The following is a 21,437-nucleotide window of genomic DNA, read 5'->3' as shown; positions in this document are numbered from 1 at the left end:
TGTGTGTGTATGATGGGGTCCAGGTGTTGTGTGATGATTGGTGGACATAGGAGTGGCAGTGGCTATGGGGTAGAGTGGCCGGTAGAGCGGCCGGATGGGAACCGTGAGATTCTCAGTTCGATCCTGGGCTCCCCCAGAGTTAGTTAGTCCATGAGCCAGACAAGATTTCATTATCGAAAGAGTGGGCAAAACCAAACCTATATTAAATTGTTCATAGGGTCAATACGAGTAAATAAATATATGATAACCTCTCCACAGGAGCAGCTTTTTCATGGTTATCACACATTTTGTCATTTTCCCCATACGTACATGACAGGTGAAAAAATGACAACATTTAAAAAAGAGTTATCATAATGAAACTTCCTGAGTTGATTACTTACATGAAGACAATGATTTATCGTATTACAAGTTTTCTGAAATTGTATATTTAAATATGCAAATTAGGCATTTAGTCCATGAGCCAGAGCCCCAAAATTGAGCCAGATAATGAATATTCCCTCGTTAAAAACCTTTGACTCCAACATCTTAACAAAATGAAATAAGTATGTTGACTCTGGCTTTGTCCAATGTTCCAATGTTGATTCTGGAAAGTTATGCAAATTTGGGCATATTTTCCTAATGCCTAATTTGCATATTTAAATATACAATTTCAGAAAACTTGTAATACGATAAATCATTGTCTTCATGTAAGTAATCAACTCAGGAAGTTTCATTATGATAACTCTTTTTTAAATTTTGTCATTTTTTCACCTGTCATGTACGTATGGGGAAAATTACAAAATGTGTGATAACCATGAAAAAGCTGGTCCTGTGGAGAGGTTATCATATATTTATTTACTCGTATTGACCCTATGAACAATTTAATATAGGTTTGGTTTTGCCCACTCTTTCGATAATCATTGCTCAATTTTGGGGCTCTGGCTCATGGACTAAGTGTCTAAGTGTCCTTGAGCAAAACGCTGAACCCCTGATTGCTCCCGATGAGCAGGTTGGTGCCTTGCATGGTTTCCTCCACCATCGGTGTATGAATGTGTGTGTGAATGGGTGAATGTAATGCACTATATATGTAAAGCGCTTTGGATAAAAGTGCTATATAAATGCACCATTTACCATTTACATCAAAAGTACATATCATAAAGAAAGCAATTTGACACATTTATACCGGTATAAAAATGTATATGTACCCTAGTGTTGTATGTATTATAACAATATCATGCTAGCTATCTATCAACTACTAGCTGGATTGCCATCGAATTTGCTGTGCACATTTGCAGTGTGTTCCCCAGAGGATGACCCCAAATAGTTTTCATGAAAAACGTTTGGAATACTTTTGAAACATTTTAACAACACAAATCTTGTATTAGGGACCCTAGGAGGAACATTGCATTGACTGAGGAATCTGCATCTACAGCAATTTCACTGTCTGAATAATGTCTACACATACAGTTCATAATATGATAACTGGTGTTACAGGTTGATAACTGGTGTTACAGGTTGATAACTGGTACAGTAGTATACAGTAGTATTGTATACAGTAGGTAGTGTAAAACATAATTTAACTGGCACCGATAAATGATTACCACCCAGTGTTATTTGAGGGGAAAGAATATTGAAGGCATGAGGAAGAAAACTAAATACTGTGTTAATAGAGCACTGATGGAGATTGGATGGCAAACAACTACATTTGCCAATTAGCCTACTGTCATGCTCTCATTGTAAGCTCATAATCTTGTATAAATCACAATTATGAGGAACTCTGACTTTACTTGAGTATTTCCATTTTGGATACATTTATTTGACAGCTTTGGTTACTTTGCACATTGACATTAGTAATACAAAACAAACAAAACAAAATAATTACACATTCATGCATAACTAATCCAATAATATGATTGTGAAATGGACAATTCTGCATAACGAGTACTTTCACATTTGGCACTTTAAGTATATTTTGATGCCAACATTTTGTTCTCTATGTAGGCTAAGTACAATTTTGAATATAGGAATTAGGCTATATATTCAGTATTCTTACATTGTGGTAAAGCTACTTTTACAGTTTTACTTAGAACATCTGGGAAGCTATTACCCCACTGCATGCTTTGTGTTTTATCGAGTCTCGCAAGCCAGACTGTTGCCTGCCACAATTTTCAAATGCTCCCATCATACATCTACATAGCATTCATCTACATAGAATTCATCCACATAGAATTCATCTACATAGCATTCATCTACATAGCATTCATCTACATAGCATACATCTACATAGCATTCAGAGATAGTAGAATATTGTCTGGCTACTCAAGACGGTTTTATCACACCAGTGCTCTGCCTGCTATGTTTATTATTATCCTCTAGAGGTCACTAACGCTCCATATAACTTCCTAAATATGTCCGAAATACAGTTGATCAAACATTTCACACAACATTTATAAGCCTCAATTAACAATGCCTATATCATTTTCATGAAAGATGTTTATGAATTAATAAGTTTGTCAACTGCCAGGTACAGTAAGTAAAATGAATTGCAAATCTTATGAATATTTCAAAATTGGGGGAAATATAATACTGTAAATATTTTTTTTGTAAATAAATCTTGTTCAAGAACCGACAGAAAGGGTGAATAGAATTTGGAACTAATATGTACTTTGCCCTTGTTTCTGAAAGTGTTTTATATGTGAATAAGAAAAGTTAAATTGAATTGAATTGAATTGAATTGAATTGAATTTAGACCTGAAATGAGTTCTGTTCTTGCCAGTACTGACCTACACATTTAATTGTGAGTCTATAGTTAAAAGGCTTGATTGAAATGTGTCATTTTGTTTTATTTTACTGAAGTTTGTTTTGTATAGTGTGCAGTCTGAATGGCTAATAAGTTCATTAACCCATCGTATATGCACATACACACTGGTAAAGTAAACTCAATGAAGTCCTTTCAGAAATGTTTCTTATTATTTATTTACTTCATGGCCTATAATGACATGCCCAAAATGGTGATGCCTGGGTTAAAGCTTAAGACTGCCAGGAGGCTAAGACAGGCATTACATGTGGTATGATGGAAGTCTATTCCGTATTTGCGATTTCAATACTTGGGTCTTATCAGTACAGTTAGTATTCGATCACACATTACATGAGCAAAGGGGCCATTTAGGTGCAGAGGTGAGTGGGTGCGTGTCATATGGTTATTGTAGAGATTGCTGGCTTTTCAGAGTACAGTGTTACTTGAGGTGAGGAGGAGATCAAGTTCTACCAGTTCTACCTTAATTACCATCCAAAACAACAATGAATGTTTTGGATTGGTATGGTAGCTTCGTCTGATAATATAAGACGGCTGCATGCTGTGTCACAAGTCATTGAGTTTAGGTTTGGGTTGTGTCACTAGTCAGTGAGTTTAGGTTTGTGCTGGGTCACTAGTCAGTGAGTTTAGGTTTGTGCTGGGTCACTCGTCAGTGAGTTTCAGGATGAAGGCTTGTGGTGCTTTGCTGTTTGTCCTCTTCTGTGTGTGTGAGGCTGACACTGAAGTCCAGTTCCAGTTGAGTTTCGACCATCACGACAGCCAAGGAAAAGTGTTGGAGTTGAGCCTCGACCTTCACCACGACCAAGGAACAGAGTTGGAGTTCAGCCTCGACCTTCACCACGACCAAGGAACAGAGTTGAAGTTGAGCCTCGACCTTCACCACGGCCAGATAACAGCAAACAAAGAAGACACAGGTGAGGATGATTGACGTGCTTTTACAACATGAGATAGTTGTGGTTTATTTCCATTACGGTGATATCTTGATGAGAAATGAGAATCTCCACCTGTCTATTTCTCTCTTTCTGTCTCTCTCTGCTCATTTATCGTTCCACTTCGGCCACTCCTACATTCCATTCCATGTGAATCCCAGACTACACCTGGCTTTTGAAGGTGCGCGTATGTGTGGAATTTACTGCGTGCGTACAGCACGCATGGATAATTGATATCAATGATACCGGCTACACCAGGCGCACGGATGCGCGAGCCCCGCATATATGCAAGCTTTAAAATAGGACTGGATCTATAAGTGTGTGTGTGTGCGTATGCGGGGCTCACGTGCGTCAAACGCACATTCACTGGTCTGTGCCGGCCGTCACAGACCGAGTTACGCTCCTGACCCCACTCCCTCATCAGCCTACAGTGCCGCATGCCCATTACACGCCTGTAGCCACTTCACCATTCAATAGCAGTTAAGAGGTGCACGCATATCCAAACATTTTGACGGGTGCTGGATCAAACTAGATAAACTGTGAACAAAAGGAAAAGGTCTGCACACGTCTTGATGCTCCCAACATAATTTAATAACAGAGCAGTCAAAAAACACAACGCTTCGGCCGATGTGGCCTTCGTCAGCTACGACACTTCACCATTCAAGCTACTGCCTATAATAAGACGCATTCAGCGCTAGTTCGTAACCATTTTCACCATGTTTGGTGTTTACTCCTAGTGTATTCTATGTTGCATTATTCCTTGGTGCTTTCCTAGTGTTCCTTGTTCTCTGGTGTTTGACTTTTTGCCTGTCTGTACTTTGGATACCTGCCTGCCCCCTTGGACCCCTGTCTGCCTCATGCTGTTGTAAGCTTCTTCCCTCTTGGTTTGGATACTAATAAAACGCTTTGTTGAAGTAACTCTGCCTGTTGCCTGCTCTTGGGTTCAATTCTCGACGCACCCTGACAGTACGAACTAGCAGTCAATGTGCAGAAAGAGTCCAGACTTATGCCTGGCTTGAATGGTTAAGTGGCCACAGGTGTGTAAGGGCCATGGCACTGTATGGCTGATGAGGGAGTGGGGTCAGGAGATGAAACTAGGACTGTGAGATGGAATGGAATGTAGGAGTGGCCGAAGTGAACGACAGACAGAAATGAGCAGAGAGACACAGAAAGAGAGAAACAGACAGGTGGAGAGACAGACAGACCGTGACAAGTTATTGATTTTATCTAGGCTTGTAGACAGTGGCGTAACGGAGGGGTAGCAAGTGATGCGGTGCGGGGGGGCCACCAGCAGGGGGGGCCCCGCCTGCGCTGATACAAATATTTTTACAGCAAAAAAAAAGAAAAAAGTTGATTTATATTTGTCAAATAGAACCGAATTAGACCCAAATTAGACCGAATTAGACCCGATTTTTTTTAGCGCATCAGGGGTCATCACCTTGTGGCGGACATTTTTGTCAAAATTATATTTTTGCCATGGACGTACAAAATGAGCTGACTGAAAACACATAAAGAGCTAGCCTTAAATGTATTAGTGCAGTCGTTTTCAGAGTGGGTCGAGGGACCTTCCTTGAGGGGGTTCCAAATGGACCCTTTTAAACAGGTCTGTAACTCTGAGAGTGTACAAATGGAACCACATTTGTACACTCAGAGTTATGGGGGTCCTTGAAAATGAGAAACAAGTTTGATAATCAGTGTACTAGTGGACTCCTAATGTGCCATACTGTCATAGTAAATCAGTCTCATGTCATACATATTCTGAAGAAAACCTGGAGACTGACAGTAATTGGTTCTTATGATCAAAATAAGAACATTATAATGTTATGTAAAAACAAAATAGAAACATTTGCCACGGACACATTGATGACCCCATGGTGCGCATTCAGGGGCAAAACCGCCTAGACACACGTATACAGGGCAAGCAAACTGGTGACCTTCTATGACCAGATGGCATTTCTACTGATTAAGCTACAGCCGCCCCTATACTATATCGCTGTTGTCGGGGCAGAAACCTTTTATCTTCATATCATAACTTTTTGTGTTTTTTTGCAAATAAAAAAAGTATCAAAAGTAGCAGATCCACCAGCTCGAAACGTGGCGTGAAGCAACACATTTTGAGCTTGTAGATCTGCTACCTTTTTTTTTGCTATTTTGCATGAAAAGTAACAGTTTTGGACATATTGTAGACGATATATTGTTTAAGTTAAGATGTACTTTTATGTGGCTGAGTACACAGTGCTGCGCAGTACGACTGTGTTGCATAAAACAAAGACATTATTACAGTGCATCACAAGAACACAGCAGCAGACAAGGACATTCACATGGAAGACAGGACTAGACAAATGTAGGCTTTGCCTTTTTACATGGGCCAGTTCCGAATTGCAGCCACCTGTAAGTGCTCTTTTAGAGTGGTTTTGAAGGAGAGTAAGGATTCACATGTTTTTAAAACTGTTGGTTGGGCATTCCACATTCGTGTGGCATAGCAATAGAACACTTTTAATCCCTTGTTGTTCACACCTAGTATTAATATGCCTGCTATGCCAGTAATGGCCTCCTGTCTGGCTGTCATGTTTCACATGCGGCACTATTTGTTTGATCTGGCAAATAAACCTGTTGAAGTAGTAGCCTATTGCTAGGCGGGTGCAGTTATGAAAAAAAAGCACCTTACCCAAAACAAATTGCAACAAAACGTTTTTCAACAGTTTTTTATAGTATTAGGTGTCCTTAATAACATACTAAAAGTTTACCAAAGTTTGATCACTGGAAAGGTGTTATTTTCAAGATGGCGTCCAAAATGGCCAAAAAATCTTTAAAATAACCTAACTCCTTCATTATTTATCCTAGACAAGTACTTTTTGTGTCTAACCCTATGTTTTGGGGGCATAGAAATCCACAGGACTTGCAGAGATACATTTAGATAATTGTGAAATCCAATATTTTGTTTTTGACTCTATAAAAACCCTCTGAAATGTTCACCCGTTTCAAATAGTTATATTTGTTTTACTGGAACAAGGCTTCAAGATATCCTCAAAACACAACAAAACAATAGTCACAATTTTCAGTCATTCGGAAGGTGGCAGAGAAAGAGAATGTTGTCAGTTGATATAGTATTGCTTGCAATATTGAAACATTTTGGATAGCTCTGCGGATCAAATGTGAATCAAACTGTCATCTTGTAGACAAGATTTTGAAAAACTTTTTTAACACATTAGGAAGGCAATCAGTGTGAGTGTGTAAAGAGGGGTGGCTATGAAGGTTAGTGCAGAGCTGTCAGAACCCATTTCTCTATGGGTGCCTAGGCAGAGGGGAGTATGGGGGTGGGGTTGTGTGAGGAGGTAAAATGGGGTCTGGTGTAGAGTTTAGTGGGCCTAGGGTTCCCCTCAGGTGGGTACAGGGGAGTATGGGGAGTGGGGGTCACTGGATTGCTCCCTGGGCACTTGGAGCACAGAAGAGCAAAGTTATAGGAGCCAAGGAGACCCTGAGCTTCTCCTCTACCCCATGTCCGAGGTACAACACCTTCAACAGTTGGCTCAGACATGTCCCATTAAAGCTATAGTGGGGCACTTGGGAGTCAGCCCCTGGTGCATCGCGATAGCCAAATTCCAATTTTGTGTCCATCCTCAAGTCCATCCTCAAGTCCTCCACTCCCGCCTAAGCCCTGCCTCCGAGCGAGGAGGCGAGGAGGCAAGGAGTGTCATTTTGAAGTGACAGCAATTATGACGTGTCACACAGTTGGATTGCTGGACTATTCCAGAGCTCGGAGGGTTGTCATGTGGAGGAGGAGAAATGATACGCCACGCATTTCAACGAAGACAGTTCCCCAAACGATACATGAAAGATACACTTGTATCTTGCCAGATTTCACTCCAAGTGGCTTAGGGAGCCTGCGCTCACCTCACGCTGGAGGACAGAGTGAGGAGGAGGCAGAAATGAAGCTTATGCGTTAGGCTGAGCGGAGTATCCCTATGTCGCCTGGCTCACTGGATAGTCCCACTGGTCCCAAGTGGACCTCCATGCTGGCTCCTATGCCCGAGATGGGCACTCGTGAGTGGGCATAGTTGTGGTTGTAAGACCTCCACGTGGTGCATGGCTGTGTGTCAGGCAGTCAGGGGTGTCCCTATGGCTCACAGGAGAGTCGGTGTCTGGTTGGTAGCTGACCATTAATATTCCCAGTGACTTATCATTATGGCTCAGAGCGTCCTCTCCCCTCAAATCAATTTTTAAAGTTAAAATTATCCAGAAAAAAAGATCAAAGTTCAAGGTTATTGCCAGCAGTACCAATCACAAAATAAAAGACATGTGAAATTAATTTTGCATTAAAACCCCACACAACTACTACAATCTCAGGAATAAGATGTCTGTGACAAGCAAATCTGAACCCTATCCGGCCACACTCCTCTACCACCCCTACCAAAGACAGTAGACACTAAATGTTGTGATAGCTCTGTGCTGACTTGCACATCCTCTCCAGGCCCATAAGGGGCCATTTCTCCACTGTAATATTTGAGAATTTGGCCAATTTGCTATTAATAAGGTCTTAAGAGTCATTAAATTGTAACTTTAGAAAGGTGCAGATACCCTGTACACTTATACTGTATGTTGCCCACTGAGCATTTTTCGGGCTATTAGACGTTTAAAAAACGTCTAAGGTCTAGGCTAAAACCGGGTTATAATTGGTCTAAAAGTGAAAGTTTTTTCAACGTCTATTCTTAGCCTAGACGTTGATTAGCTGTTTTTTAAGCGTCTATATATAGACCGTCTATATCATAGCCGTTGAAATGACGTCTATAATATAGACGGTCTAAATTTAGACGCTTAAAAAACAGCTAATCAACGTCTAGGCTAAGAATAGACGTTGAAAAAACTTTCACTTTTAGACCAATTATAACCCAGTTTTAGACGGAGGTCTAATAGACGACTATGGCTCAGTGGGTGGTTTGTTTACTGTTGAGTGAGACTCCCAGTTTGGGAACCACTGCCCTAGTGGACTAGGATTATTATTTCATTTCACCTTTACAAACAAAATAGTGAAGAAACTTCTCGGTAAGGAATTTCTTCCAAAATTTGTGTAACATTCCCAGTTTATCACGTACAGCCATGTTTTTACAAATGTCACAGTACCACCCAGTAATAATGAATGTATTCCTTTTTGGTATGACAAGAAATCTCCTGAAAGCTTCAACAGAATGTGAATGACCAATTCACCAATCCGGGGCATTATGTAGAAAAGGGAGAAATGTCAAATTACATTGTTATGTATATATATATATGTGCTTATAACCATGCTTATAACCAATTCCTTTATAATTGAACTTGTAATCACTTGACTATAATTTATGTATGCTAATTAGATTTCAAGATTACCAAAACATGGGGTTAGGCACCAACATTACTTGTCTAGGATGAATAATGAAGGAGTAATGGTCTTTTTAAGGAACTGGCGGCGGCCATTTTGAAAATGTTACCTTTCTAGTGGTCCGATTTTGGTAAACTTTTGATATGTTATTAAGTACACCTAATACTACAATAATCCATTGAAAAACCTTTTGTTGCAATTTGTTTTGGGTCAAACCATAACTGCACCCGCCTATGCGTGTTGTATCACAGTGTGATAATTCCCATGAGCAAGCAAGCTGGCTAACCCAAGTGGCTGAGCTGCATCACAGCCAAATATAACTCGCCATTTATGAAAAACCTGAATTTCTTTTACATTTTATTTTGTCATGCTGATTATCAATAACATTTAGGCTTAATTAGTTACTGTAAATGTTTAGACCTTGAAAAGTATACTCTAACTAATAGCCTACATGCTGTTTTTCATAGCTGTTGTCATGGAACCTCTATAAAACAAAACAAAATTATAGTGTGTGTGTGTGTGTGTGTGTGTGTGTGTGTGTGTGTGTGTGTGTGTGTGTGTGTGTGTGTGTCGTACAACACGCACAGACATGCACGCACTCACGCACGCACGCACGCACACACGCACCATAAGTAGCAGCACACTGATTTGCAGGGGTATGTTGGTCACTTCACTATGTTTATGTGACAGTCCGATATTTTTTTAGTGGTGCCAACCACTCCTACATTTGACCGTGTCTGTGTGTCCGTCTGTGTGTCTGTGTGTCCGTCTGTGTGTCCGTCTGTGTGTCTGTATGAGCACGGCCTCTCTGTATGTTTGAGCACAGCCTCAACAGCTGCGGCTGATTGCGACACAAAGATGCAACCATACAGGTACAGGTACAGTACAGTACAGACCGTACAGTACAGTACAGTACAGACCGTACACCGTACAGTACAGTACAGTACAGTACAGTACAGTACAGTACAGTACAGTACAGTACAGTACAGGTAGAGGTAGAGGTACAGTACAGTACAGTACAGACCGCACAGTACAGTACAGTACAGTACAGTACAGTACAGTACAGTACAGTACAGACCGTACAGTACAGTACAGTACAGACCGTACAGTACAGTACAGTACAGTACAGTACAGTACAGTACAGTACAGTACAGACCGTACAGTACAGTACAGTACAGTACAGTACAGACCGTACAGTACAGTACAGTACAGTACAGTACAGTACAGTACAGACCGTACAGTACAGTACAATACAGTACAGTACAGTACAGTACAGGCCGTACAGTACAGTACAGTACAGTACAGTACAGTACAGTACAGTACAGTACGTACAGTACAGGTACAGGTAGAGGTACAGTACAGGTACAGTACAGTACAGACCGTACAGTACAGTACAGTACACACACACACTTTTGAGTAAAAATACTTAAAATGAGTAAAAACACTTAAAATGAGTAAAAATACTTAAATATTAGTATAGATACTTTAAAGTTCCTAAACTGAGTAAAAATACTTTAAATGAGTAAAAATACTTAAAATGCGTAAAAAATACTTAAAAGGTGTTAAAATGAGTAAAAACACGTACACATCTGTACAAACATTTTCAAGTACTTAAAATGAGTAAAAATACATTGCAGTCATCAACGTCTGTAAAAAGTAACTAATGAAATGAACTCATGAAAGGCACCACTCTCTTCACACTGGGTGTGATTTTTTTTTTCAAGAATCAAGAAGAATCAACCGTGTTGTCACATCACAGAAGTGGGTGAAATTTGTTCTTGCTCATGCTCCATCATTTGTATTGTTTTCAGAAAGGAGGGGGAGAGGGAGAGAAAGGAGAAAAACAGTTAAGAAATCAAAGAGAACAAAATAATTATAATAATCCAGATATCTACCTACATATATACACATAACACTCAATGAATAATTGTGACAAAAAATCACGACCTCAATATTGATCAAAATAATTGTGTCAGAGATGTGATAATTGTTTCGGCCATAATCGTGCAGCCCTAACAGCACACAGCAACAGCCATTGTAAAAAGCTCCTCAGGCCTTAATAAATGTTTTATTTGTTTTATTTATTACACATCAATGTCGACTAGAGCAATGTCTGTTCATTATAATTACATGATTGTATTATCTAATGGTAGTCAAAACACTATCAAATAAGCCTACATTAAAAACAGTTACATTAGCCACAATTTTGTGCATTTCAGAGAGTTTGGAATCAGAAATTATTATAATTCAACTGTATTTGTTTGTAAATGATCTGGTTTCATGTGATGCATCACAGTGTTATACTGCCCTAGTGTAGCGGCTAGGGCATACGCCTTACATGCGTGGGTGCGAACCCTGCCTGAGGTCAACGTCAGCAAGGTTATGTGGTCACAACGGGACTCCTGCAAGAGGCACGTCTGAAGCCTGTCCTGGACGGGAGTCTCCAGACGTAAAAACAGAATATGATGATCACGGTGTTATAATGCCCATGAGCAAGCAAGCGGGCTAACCCACCAATCTAGAACTCAAGTAGCTGAGCTGCATCACAGCCAAAACTGAATTTCCTTTCCATTATTTTTTTCATGCTGATTTATCAATAACATGTTTAAATAATTACAACAAGCCTTTGATATGTCGCTTACTGTAGCTAACACTTGCTGTTTTGTTACAGCGGTTGTCCTGTATACCTCCATAAAATAAAAGAGAATTATGACTAGTGTTATATAACTCGGACGATTAATAAGTCACACCCAGCGTTTTTTTAAGGGGAACGAATGAAGGCATGAGGGAGAAACCTACTGTAACACTGTAATACCAGAGCACTGATGGAGGTTGGGTTACAAGATAAACAACTACTTATGCCAATTACTGTCACACTCTCATTGTAATCTTGTCTTGCTGGGTTGGATAGACATACAACACACACGCAACACACATGCATTGCACGCACACACTTCATATTTTATTTGTGTTCACATTTAACAAGAAATTCTTGAACACAAACAATAATATTTTACTGTATAGTGGTAGAATACATCCATATCTAAGACATGTTTCTTAACCTGACAGGGTCACAGACTCCCCGAAAACCTAACTTTGATAGAGGAATGTTGTTATGTAACTGAATATAGACTTCATGGACAAAGTGACATTGGCCTCAGTTGTGTGTTCTCACGGGAGCATTCCGGCAAGGGAACGTATACTGTATATAAACAAAAGTATGGATGAATACTTTAAATTCATTCTTATTTTTCCTCTTTAACAAAAATGATTCTTATCAGTGTTTAAGCTTCAATCTCAACAACATCAGTTTTCAGTGTCGGTTCACGGATACAGCATGTATGATGATGACTGCCAATTATCAGAAAAGTAGAACAGAATTTAGCTATTGGCCTTAGCTCTTGGTTTGGGCGTTCCTGGGTTGCACACTGCTTTGCCTTCCTCAGCCGTGCATTGTTCCTCACATCTGAGTTCCACTTCCGGTGAACATCAGAATCAGAATTAGAATCTGAAGACTTTATTGCCATGACACGTAAACACGTTTGGAATTTGGTTTAGTACAGTGGAGCGCAGTTTACAACAGGACTGGTGCAAGACAGGACAAGACAGTGCAAACCAACATCATAGTGCAAACAAAAGGTAATAAATAAAAATAAATATAAGATCAAGTGTTCAGGTAGGACAGTCCATATAGCTCTCTGAGGTCAGGACAGGTCAGGGGGGGGGGCACCAGCAGTATTCAGTACATCAGTGCGTGTTACATCTATCTCACCTTATTTGACTGCATTTTCAACCTACAATGTATAGATAGCCTACAGTAGTGTCATTGCTGTAACTTGGTATCTGGAATGTGATGCTGTTGCTGCAGGGTGAACTATGGGTATCATATTGTATAATATGTCTTATAGCCCCCCCCCCCCCACCAAAATCACCGCCAGCCGCTACTGAAACTATGCATAATGATAAAGAACTCACACACAACAAAGCCATGACAGCATTCACATGTATGATAGAAACAGAAGCAGAACATGACCTGAGGACTGAAATGAGACGATCCCTCAGTATCAAGTGTCAAATGAAAAAGCTTTTATTGCACACATCTGTTCTAAAGAGGATACAATCGTCGCAGTCAGTCAGAAACCTCTTATCTCCATATTTTATATGTCCTACACTTCATCATACTACAGCGTCGCACAAAAGTAGCAAAAAATAGCTACACGCTCTTGTAGATCGGCTATTTTCGATACTTTTGATTTAGTTTTAAGTGAGAGTGGTTACAATTTACAATGTAGGCATTTATCAGACGCCCTTTTTTTTTAAATATATTTTTGGGGCTTTTTCTGCCTTTATTGATAGGAAAGTGGGCTGACAGGAAATGGGGAGATGACACACAGCAAAGGTCATCTGGAGGGGGAGTCGAACCTGCGACACACTGTCAAGCTGGATTACCAGCGTATGTGGTATGCGCTTGGACCGCTAGGCCAGCGGACGCCCCTATCAGACACTCTTTAATGTCGTGTGTCTGTGTCAGTAAATTTCCACCTGACAGAGACGAATTGAAAAGCTGTTATAATACAGGTTTATTGTGTTAATAATACATGTTTATTGTTAATAATACAGGTGCAGGGGGTGAACGATGAAGTGACACTGAGATCAGTGGTAATTGTTGTCAGGAGTAATATTCGGAGTAATATCCGGTTCCATCTGGTCTGGCCCTGAGGCCACAAGCCAAGCCACGCCAACACTACTTCTGTGTCTATCACGCTCACCACTACACAGCACTAGTTGTGTGTCTATCACACTCACCACTACACAACACTAGTTGTGTGTCTATCACACTCACCACTACACAACACTAGTTGTGTGTCTATGACACTCACCACTACACAACACTAGTTGTATAATTATTACCATTGGTTGAAAATAATTGAATGGTTTAGCTGATCTTGTGTGATATCATGAACCATCCAGACCTCTCAGGTCATCTGGGGTCAGGTCTGCTTTCTGTCCCTATAGAATCACAACTAAACATTCAGTTTTTATGCTCCATACATCTAGAACAAAGGTCTGCTGCCACTCTCATTTATTGTCTCCGCCAGGCCGAAAGGCAAGGCCGAGACAATGTTTTGCACCCTGTCCGTCCGTCCGTCCGTCCATCCGTCCGTCTGTCTGTGAACAGCTGATCTCCGGCACTGTAAGCCCAGTCGCTGCGAAACTGTGCACACACACTCCCTGGATGCCAAAGCCGAACTTCTGGCCCGAATTTTTCAGATTGGCCTGTTATAGCGCCATCAGGAGGCCGATTTTTGCAAAACAGTTTTTTTTATATTACTCCTACATATTTTGTCCAAACATCACGCAAATTGGTACACACTATTTCTATAGTCATGTGATCAACACAGATCTGTCCGATTAAAAATGTTCCATCCTGATTGGCTAATATTGGCTTCCAAAGTTTAGGGGATTGGTTCGTTTTGAACAAAATGCCTCAAATAATGAACACACCATTCGATTTCCGTGAAATTTTGCACGCACATTCCCACTAGGCCAAGGAAGAAATGCCACTTGAAAATGTTCAAGTCAGCCTCATGGTGGCGCTATAATAGGCTGATATGCGTTTTACCTATAACTGCACCGAACTGCGTGAAACTTTGCACGCACCCTCCCTAGAGGCCAAGGAAAAACCTTTGCCCTGCATTTTTCACATCTGCTTTGTAGAGCGCCACCAGGAGGCTGACTTTTGTAAAACATTTTTTTTGCTATTACTCCTTCAGATTCTGTCCAAGTGAGTGTGTGTGCTTGCCTGACGCGTTTGTTTTGTCAGAGAGAGGGAGAGAGAGAGAGAGAGAGAGAGAGACAGAGAGAGAGTGTGTGTGTGTGTGTGTGTGTGTGTGTGTGTGTGTGTGTGTGTGTGTGTGTGTGTGTGTGTGTGTGTGTGTGTGTGTGTGTGTGTGTGTGTGTGTGTGTGTGTGTGTGTGTGTGTGTGTGTGTGTGTGTGTGTGTGACTTTAAAAGCAGTTATAAGGAACATGGGAAGAGGCCTACAGTAGGAGAAGATACGTTTCAGTTTAAACATACCACACTGGCTGTTTAAAGCTGCATTACACCTCAAGCAGACTGTAATAATCAAACCTTTTAATTAATTGTCTGGTTCTGGTCTTATTTTGTTTAAAAAGTGCATGCTATTCTTGTGTGACACTCAATACAGGATTTGATCTTTCCAGGCCCAATTATTAGTATTGCCGCCACCACCACCACCAATAATCATGCTAAAAGAGCAGCTATCTGCACATACAAACAATGTTCACTGGAGCAGTGGAACCCCTGTTTTGTTGTGGAGCATTTTCTATAACAAAGTATTCTGTAGATAGCCTACAGTAGTGTCATTGCTGTAACTTGGTATCTGGAAAGTGATGCTGTTGCTGCAGGGTGAACTATGGGTATCATATAGTATAACGGATGTCTTATAGCCCATCACCCAGAATTACCACCAGCCGCTACTTTGAGGCAGTATTACAAATAGCCGGTTGAATTAAACAAAAAAAAGCCTGGGGGGGCTAAGCCCCCAACTTAGTAGAGACCTAGCTCCGCCTCTGCTCTATGGGTTATAAATGCTCACCTCCAGGTTGAATCTTAAATCACTGCCTCTGCAAGGTAAGAGGATAGGCAAGAAATACCTTTCTATTGTAGGCCCTACAGATTTGGTAATTATTTTCATGCAAAAGAATACTTGTAAATACAATTATGTACATTTACATTCTTTTCTTTGTGGTGCTGTAGTCTGTCTAAAAATTGTATTTGTATATTTTCAACAGGTTTGTGTCATGATCTCCAGGATGTGGACCATGGTGAGAGTATTAGCTGTTGTTCTGTTAGTTCTGTTCATACAGAATGTTACTGGAACCAGCCAGTTCTCCAGGGCCAAACGATCGGTTGTTCAGTTCTGTGCCAGTTCTGGCAATGTGGTTTGTCCATTAGGTGAGGACTGTATCAACTCTGGCTGTGTAGATCCCTGTGATCACTACACAGTAGTGAATGATACCTGGAGAGCGACAGATTACAATGCAAATGGTAACTATCACTGCGACAACGATGTCGACTGGCAAGGGTGGTATAGACTGTTCCTGGGGCAAAGCAGTGCCCAGATACCAGACACATGTGCGGGAGAAAACCATTGTGGAACAGTTGCTCCTGTATGGATGACACAGTCTCATCCTGCAGTGTCAGATGGAATTATACAGCGCAGTGTCTGTTCTTCTTATTCAAGCAACTGTTGCTACGGTACCCCACCTCCCATCCATGTGAAGAACTGTAACATGAACTACTATGTCTACAAGCTTGTAAAGACAAACGGCTGTAACTTGGCCTATTGTGCAGGTACTGTAAAGAGGTGTTGTTCAATTGTTCGTAAAATATGAATCTATAATATTATATACAAAATGTATTTGATGACGTATAGAAGGCTTGATTGATTGTCTGTTAAAGATATGCTACAGTATGATAATTCTCACACCTTCATTTTACCTAACTTATATGATCCTCAACCCTCTCCAGTTCCTTTCACTCAACCACCTCCAGCTTCTGAACTTACAGTATTTGTGGTCAGTGCTTGTTTGTTAAAGATGTGCTGCATGTAATAACTCTCAAACCTGGCTTTTACCTCCCTAGATTTATCATCAAAGTATCCTCAACCTGTCACTCAACTCCCTCCAGTTCCTGTCACTCAACCCCCTTCAACTACTGTCACTCAACCACCTCCAGCTTCAACTGCTGAACTCATTTGTGGTCAGAGTCAAATCCAGATTGGTCTGCTGCTGACTGCTCTGCAATCCTCTGGTTTGAATGGATCCTCTGGTCACCTGGCCGACCCGCGGTGCTCATCTTTCACAGAGCGTGATGGAACAGTGTGGTACCAGGTGGAACGTCAGGCTGACACCTGTGGGAACACATTTACGGTGAGGATTTGTCTGATAAACTTGTCGCTGTTGTTACATGATCGTCTTTGTTGGGTGTGAAGTTTGTTTTAGTTTTTCTTTTGTGCAAAACAAAAGAGCTGTCTTCTCGTCTCCTGTGATTCCTAGATTAACCCATTGAGACCTGAGGCCCGATTCTACAAATGCCTTCTAAATCAGTAGTTCTCAAACGTCAAGGACCCTTAAAATGCGGACCGCCCATCTGATAATTTGTTGTGCCCCCAGAAGAGAAGATTTGTGCAAAAAGCACAAAAACACTTTTGAGATTACAAAAGACAAAACATGTTCAAAAATAGCAGGTCTACAAGCTGAGCTTGTATATCTGCTATTTTTAAGAACCACTGTTCTAAAACACTGTTCTAAATCCTAAGAGTTTTCTGAAAAAACGTGTTATACGTACAGCATAGCTAAAATCTAAAATGACAGATGCTTTCCTGGTTTTAATGGGTTAATATTAATTCAGCTGACAGCTACTACAGTGATGCTGTTGGCCACAATGCATTACACAGTTGTATAAATCCATGTAAACCATGGATTGTCTTTTTCCTTTTTAATTAACTTGATGTATTTAAAATTAAGACATACTGTTTAATTATGTGATGGCAACTCATTTAGTACTCCAGGTGTTTCCAGCTGGCTAGATGATTCACGGTACTGACCATTCTGTTAACCTCTGTCTTTCAGGCCAACAACACCCATGCCATCTACTCCAACAGTTTATCTGTCTACTCTGCAAATGATGTCTCACTTCCAGACAGGTTTTCCTTCTCCTGTGTCTATCCCCTGGCCATGGAGACCATTCTAGATGTGGCCATCAGACCAAACATTCAGTAAGTTATTTTCAAAAGTCTATACATTTTCATACCGTTCTGAAATGAATTGAATCCAATGGCTTCTTTGAAAATCAAAACAGCAAACAGACAGACGACACAAAGTGGTGTTGTTCTCCTTGTGCTGTCTCTTGACCGGGAGCTCTTCACAATTGAGCTCTGGTAACTGTCCCCTCCTGTGATACAGGAGGGGACACTCTGGAGAGTTCTTGATCCAGTTAGTTTTTCTGTCTTCTATCGTTGGTTGTGTTCCTATCTGTTATATATTGTCATATATTTATATGTCTCAGAGCGTCCTATAAATATGTATCTTTGTGTATATTGTTGTTGTATATTTAATATTTAATATTTTATATTCATTATTTTATATTTAAATATGAATAACGAAATGATGAAACGTGCACAATTCACTGTCATACTAAAATAGTGTGTTGGCCACTTGTCAGTAATGGGTAATTATCCACCCCACCCTTGCTGATGGGTAGGTTGAGGACACACCCATGTAAAGAGTTCACCATTGTCCCAGTCCCTTTATAAGTGATGAGTGCATCCATTCTCTGTTAAACCCTGAGGAAGTCTTTACTGTCGAAACCTTGGTTTCTTTTTAATCAACTTTTTGCATCTTGGCTAAGAGCTGTACGGCCTCATCCTTTGATAACTTTCTTTGAAAATCAAACCACACCGTAATGATTTGGAAAATGGGTGGCGGTCATTTCAAGTACTACACCAATGTGCTAAACATGCCAGACCACATGTACGGTTTGATCCTTCAAGTGCCATGTTTCCTTCACAGGCTGCAAGGTTCACCAGTTGTGGGTTCACCAGCCAGCGTCACTATATCCTTGTTCCAAGACTCCAACTACACAGTGCCTTACCCTGCAGGCCCAGTCTCCCTTTCTGTGGGCTCTGCCCTGTATGTAGGAGTGTCTGTAGGGGAGACAGATCCAAGGTTTGTGGTCGTTCTGGACGACTGCTACATCACCAACTCTACCAACGCTGATGACCCCACACGGCACTTCTTCATTCAAAACAAGTATGTTTCATTCTTCAGCCTCAGCAGATGGTTTGTGTCACAATAAACAAAAGAGAGAGTTGGGTAGAAGTTGGGTGGGAGTGGGGTCTGGGTTTGTGTGGTAAAAGGGATGAAATAGTGATGTGTAATCATGAGCCTACAACGTGACCTTTCTTTTCCCCCAGGTGTTCTACCAACCGTCGTCAGGTGACAGTGGTTGAGAGCGGCTCTTCCCTCCAGGCTCGTTTCTCTGCCCTGCTCTTCCTGTTCCATGGAGACTACAGAGATATCTACCTTCACTGCAGCCTCCACCTGTGTGACCAGAGAGCCTCCTCATGTTCTCCTGTAAGTTTCACACTTTCTTTCCACACTCTGCTGTTTCACACCAGACAGTTAAGTCAGTAGCAAACTGTGTGCTTACTGCTATTCCTTCACCATTCACAGGTTTGCTCAGGGAGGCGTCGTCGCTCTGTTTCCACATCTGTACCCTTCAAACCCATCACCATTGGACCAATCACCAGTGACTATCAAGAACAACAATAGGAACTGAAGAATTGACTCCAACATATTCCATTTCTATTCATATGATTGCATGATTTTGATTTGGTTTTAATTTATCAATTTCTCTCTTGTGAAAAAAAACGTTAACATAATTTATTGACGACTTGATTGATTAAATTTGCTTGAAATGGGGAATCTGTCTGCTTCTTCAATATATATATATGTATATATATATATAGTAGTATATGTAGTATATAATGTGTGTGTGTGTGTGTGTGTGTGTGTGTGTGTGTGTGTGTGTGTGTGTGTGTGTGTGTGTGTGTGTGTGTGTGTGTGTGTGTGTGTATATGTGTGTGTGTGTGTGTGTGTGTGTGTATATATATATATATATATATATATATATATATATATTTATGCAGAGGTGTGGTTTGGGCGTTACAATGATAAAAAACAATGGATAACTGCAATGGATGTCTGGAGACGGCCAGGGCGCACAGCGCGCGGCACATCTCTCTACTAGGCTACTTGTCAACACATCTCTGTGATTGTAATTTTCCTATAATCAGCAGAAGGGAGGGTGTCAATTCCTTATATCTATTGTGTTTATATAAGATGATAGTCTATTCAAAGAAGACAATTTGTGCATCGCGCAATGCAATGCTCTCCAAATTACACACGTCAGTTTTATTCAGGAAATAAACTGATTACAAAAATATAAAATTCTCTCTAATCAGTAACATGTAGGTGATACGTATGTCTATCAAATGTGGTTTTATTGAAAGGCAATCAAAGGTTAGAACTTAGAATCCAAACGTCGGGTGTATGTTTCCATGTAAAATCCTCACATTGTGCTGCTGGACAGGAGCTGTGTTGCCAGAATTTGCGAGAAATAAGCAACCACGTCTGAAGCGACTATAATCGGCCACATGAGCACTTCAAACCAATATATGTCGTCCATTAAACAATGTGCATATTATGTTGGCTATTTGAAAATAGACGATCTACAAGCTCACAACCGTTCTACCATTATTTACAAGCAACTCCCGAAAAACAAGCCCAATGTGGCTTATAATAATCAGCCCAGACAACACTGCAGACAGGGAGATAGGAGAGCGTAAGATTGGATTGGGGATATTGGCTAACTCAGTCTTCTCTTAAAGGTAATGGCATCTGGTACGGTGATTTGTTTTTATCATTATAACGCCCAAACCACACCTCTGCATAATGTAACGGGTAGTGCAGGTGTTTAGCGGGTAAGACTCAGGCAGATGTCCCAGAATAGCAACTTTTGCGGGGGAACGCCCCTTGCCTAGTCCTAAATCCGATATTAGTGGCTTTAGCAACTTCGACCCGTTAGTGTCCTAATCCAAAGGTCAGCTCAAATGAATCTATATCTAGAGAAAAGTGCCATTTGGACGCTTGCTCCCTTCCTTCCTAACTGAATTATTTGTGTTTGAATGAATTAGTGGTCTGCAGTTGAAAAACCCAAACATACTTAGTTTGAGGGAGGGAGGGAGAGGGAGAGAACAACATCCACCTGGTTGAGGTGGGATGGAATTGGACAAGCTGGTCAAAGTGGTCTGATGGGTGTAGGTATAGGAGGAGTATGTTGAGCATACACCGGGAGATCTCTGATTTAATTGCACACAAGTGCTACACCTAACCCTGCACTCGTAAGTAGGAGAATGTGGACCCCATCCTCTCCTTCCAGTCCTATTGTCAACCAGATCACTAAAACTGCCCTTTTCCACCTTTGCAACATTGCCCGCCTTCGTCCCAGCCTATCACACACTGCTGCTGAGACACTTCATCCATGCCTTGTTGTTTTTATTTTGTTGCTGTTTTGTAAAGCGACTTTGAGTACTCAGAAAAGCGCTATATAAATTGTATGTATTATTACAGTGGGTTTATTTTTAAATACATTATGCAATTGCAGTCCATGCCAGTGTTTCAAAATGATCTTTTTTTAAAGGATCGATAGCATACATCTACATATTCAGAGATTGTAGAATATTGTCTGGCTACTTGAGACTGTTTTATTAC

General features: G+C 40.8%; 1 protein-coding gene across 3 annotated transcripts; it reads left to right on the top strand.

Annotated features, from left to right (window-relative positions):
• The first annotated feature begins 3,324 nt into the window (after positions 1-3,324).
• LOC308084596 (uromodulin-like) lies at positions 3,325-19,583 on the top strand. Of its 3 annotated transcripts, none has more exons than XM_080427326.1 (7): positions 15,542-15,782; positions 15,894-16,455; positions 16,747-17,033; positions 17,736-17,881; positions 18,675-18,914; positions 19,079-19,238; positions 19,338-19,583. In XM_080427326.1, the coding sequence occupies exons 1-7, from the start codon at positions 15,690-15,692 to the stop codon at positions 19,434-19,436; spliced, it is 1,587 nt and encodes a 528-aa protein (XP_080283452.1). In that variant the 5' UTR covers positions 15,542-15,689; the 3' UTR covers positions 19,437-19,583. The 3 variants fall into 3 exon arrangements, with proteins under 3 accessions (XP_080283454.1, XP_080283452.1, XP_080283453.1); XM_080427327.1 differs by having other exon boundaries at positions 15,685-15,732; XM_080427328.1 differs by lacking the exons at positions 15,542-15,782; positions 15,894-16,455 and adding an exon at positions 3,325-3,708.
• Positions 19,584-21,437: the final 1,854 nt, after the last annotated feature.

The sequence above is a fragment of the Gymnoscopelus braueri genome (genome assembly GCF_963280865.1).
Source record: "Gymnoscopelus braueri genome assembly, chromosome: 4".
NCBI classification, from domain to species: Eukaryota; Metazoa; Chordata; class Actinopteri; order Myctophiformes; family Myctophidae; genus Gymnoscopelus; species Gymnoscopelus braueri.
The sequence above is the reverse complement of the archived record's forward strand: the minus strand, read 5'-3'. Positions and strand labels throughout refer to the sequence as shown.

Excerpts from the sequence above, each read along its gene's own strand:
- LOC308084596 (XM_080427326.1), top strand. The coding sequence starts at position 15,690 with ATGCTCACCTCCAGGTTGAATCTTAAATCACTGCCTCTGCAAGGTAAG. Across the intron at positions 15,783-15,893 it reads TTGTAGGCCCTACAGATTTG|GTTTGTGTCATGATCTCCAG; the intron begins GTAATTATTTTC and ends TATTTTCAACAG. Across the intron at positions 18,915-19,078 it reads CACTTCTTCATTCAAAACAA|GTGTTCTACCAACCGTCGTC; the intron begins GTATGTTTCATT and ends CTTTTCCCCCAG.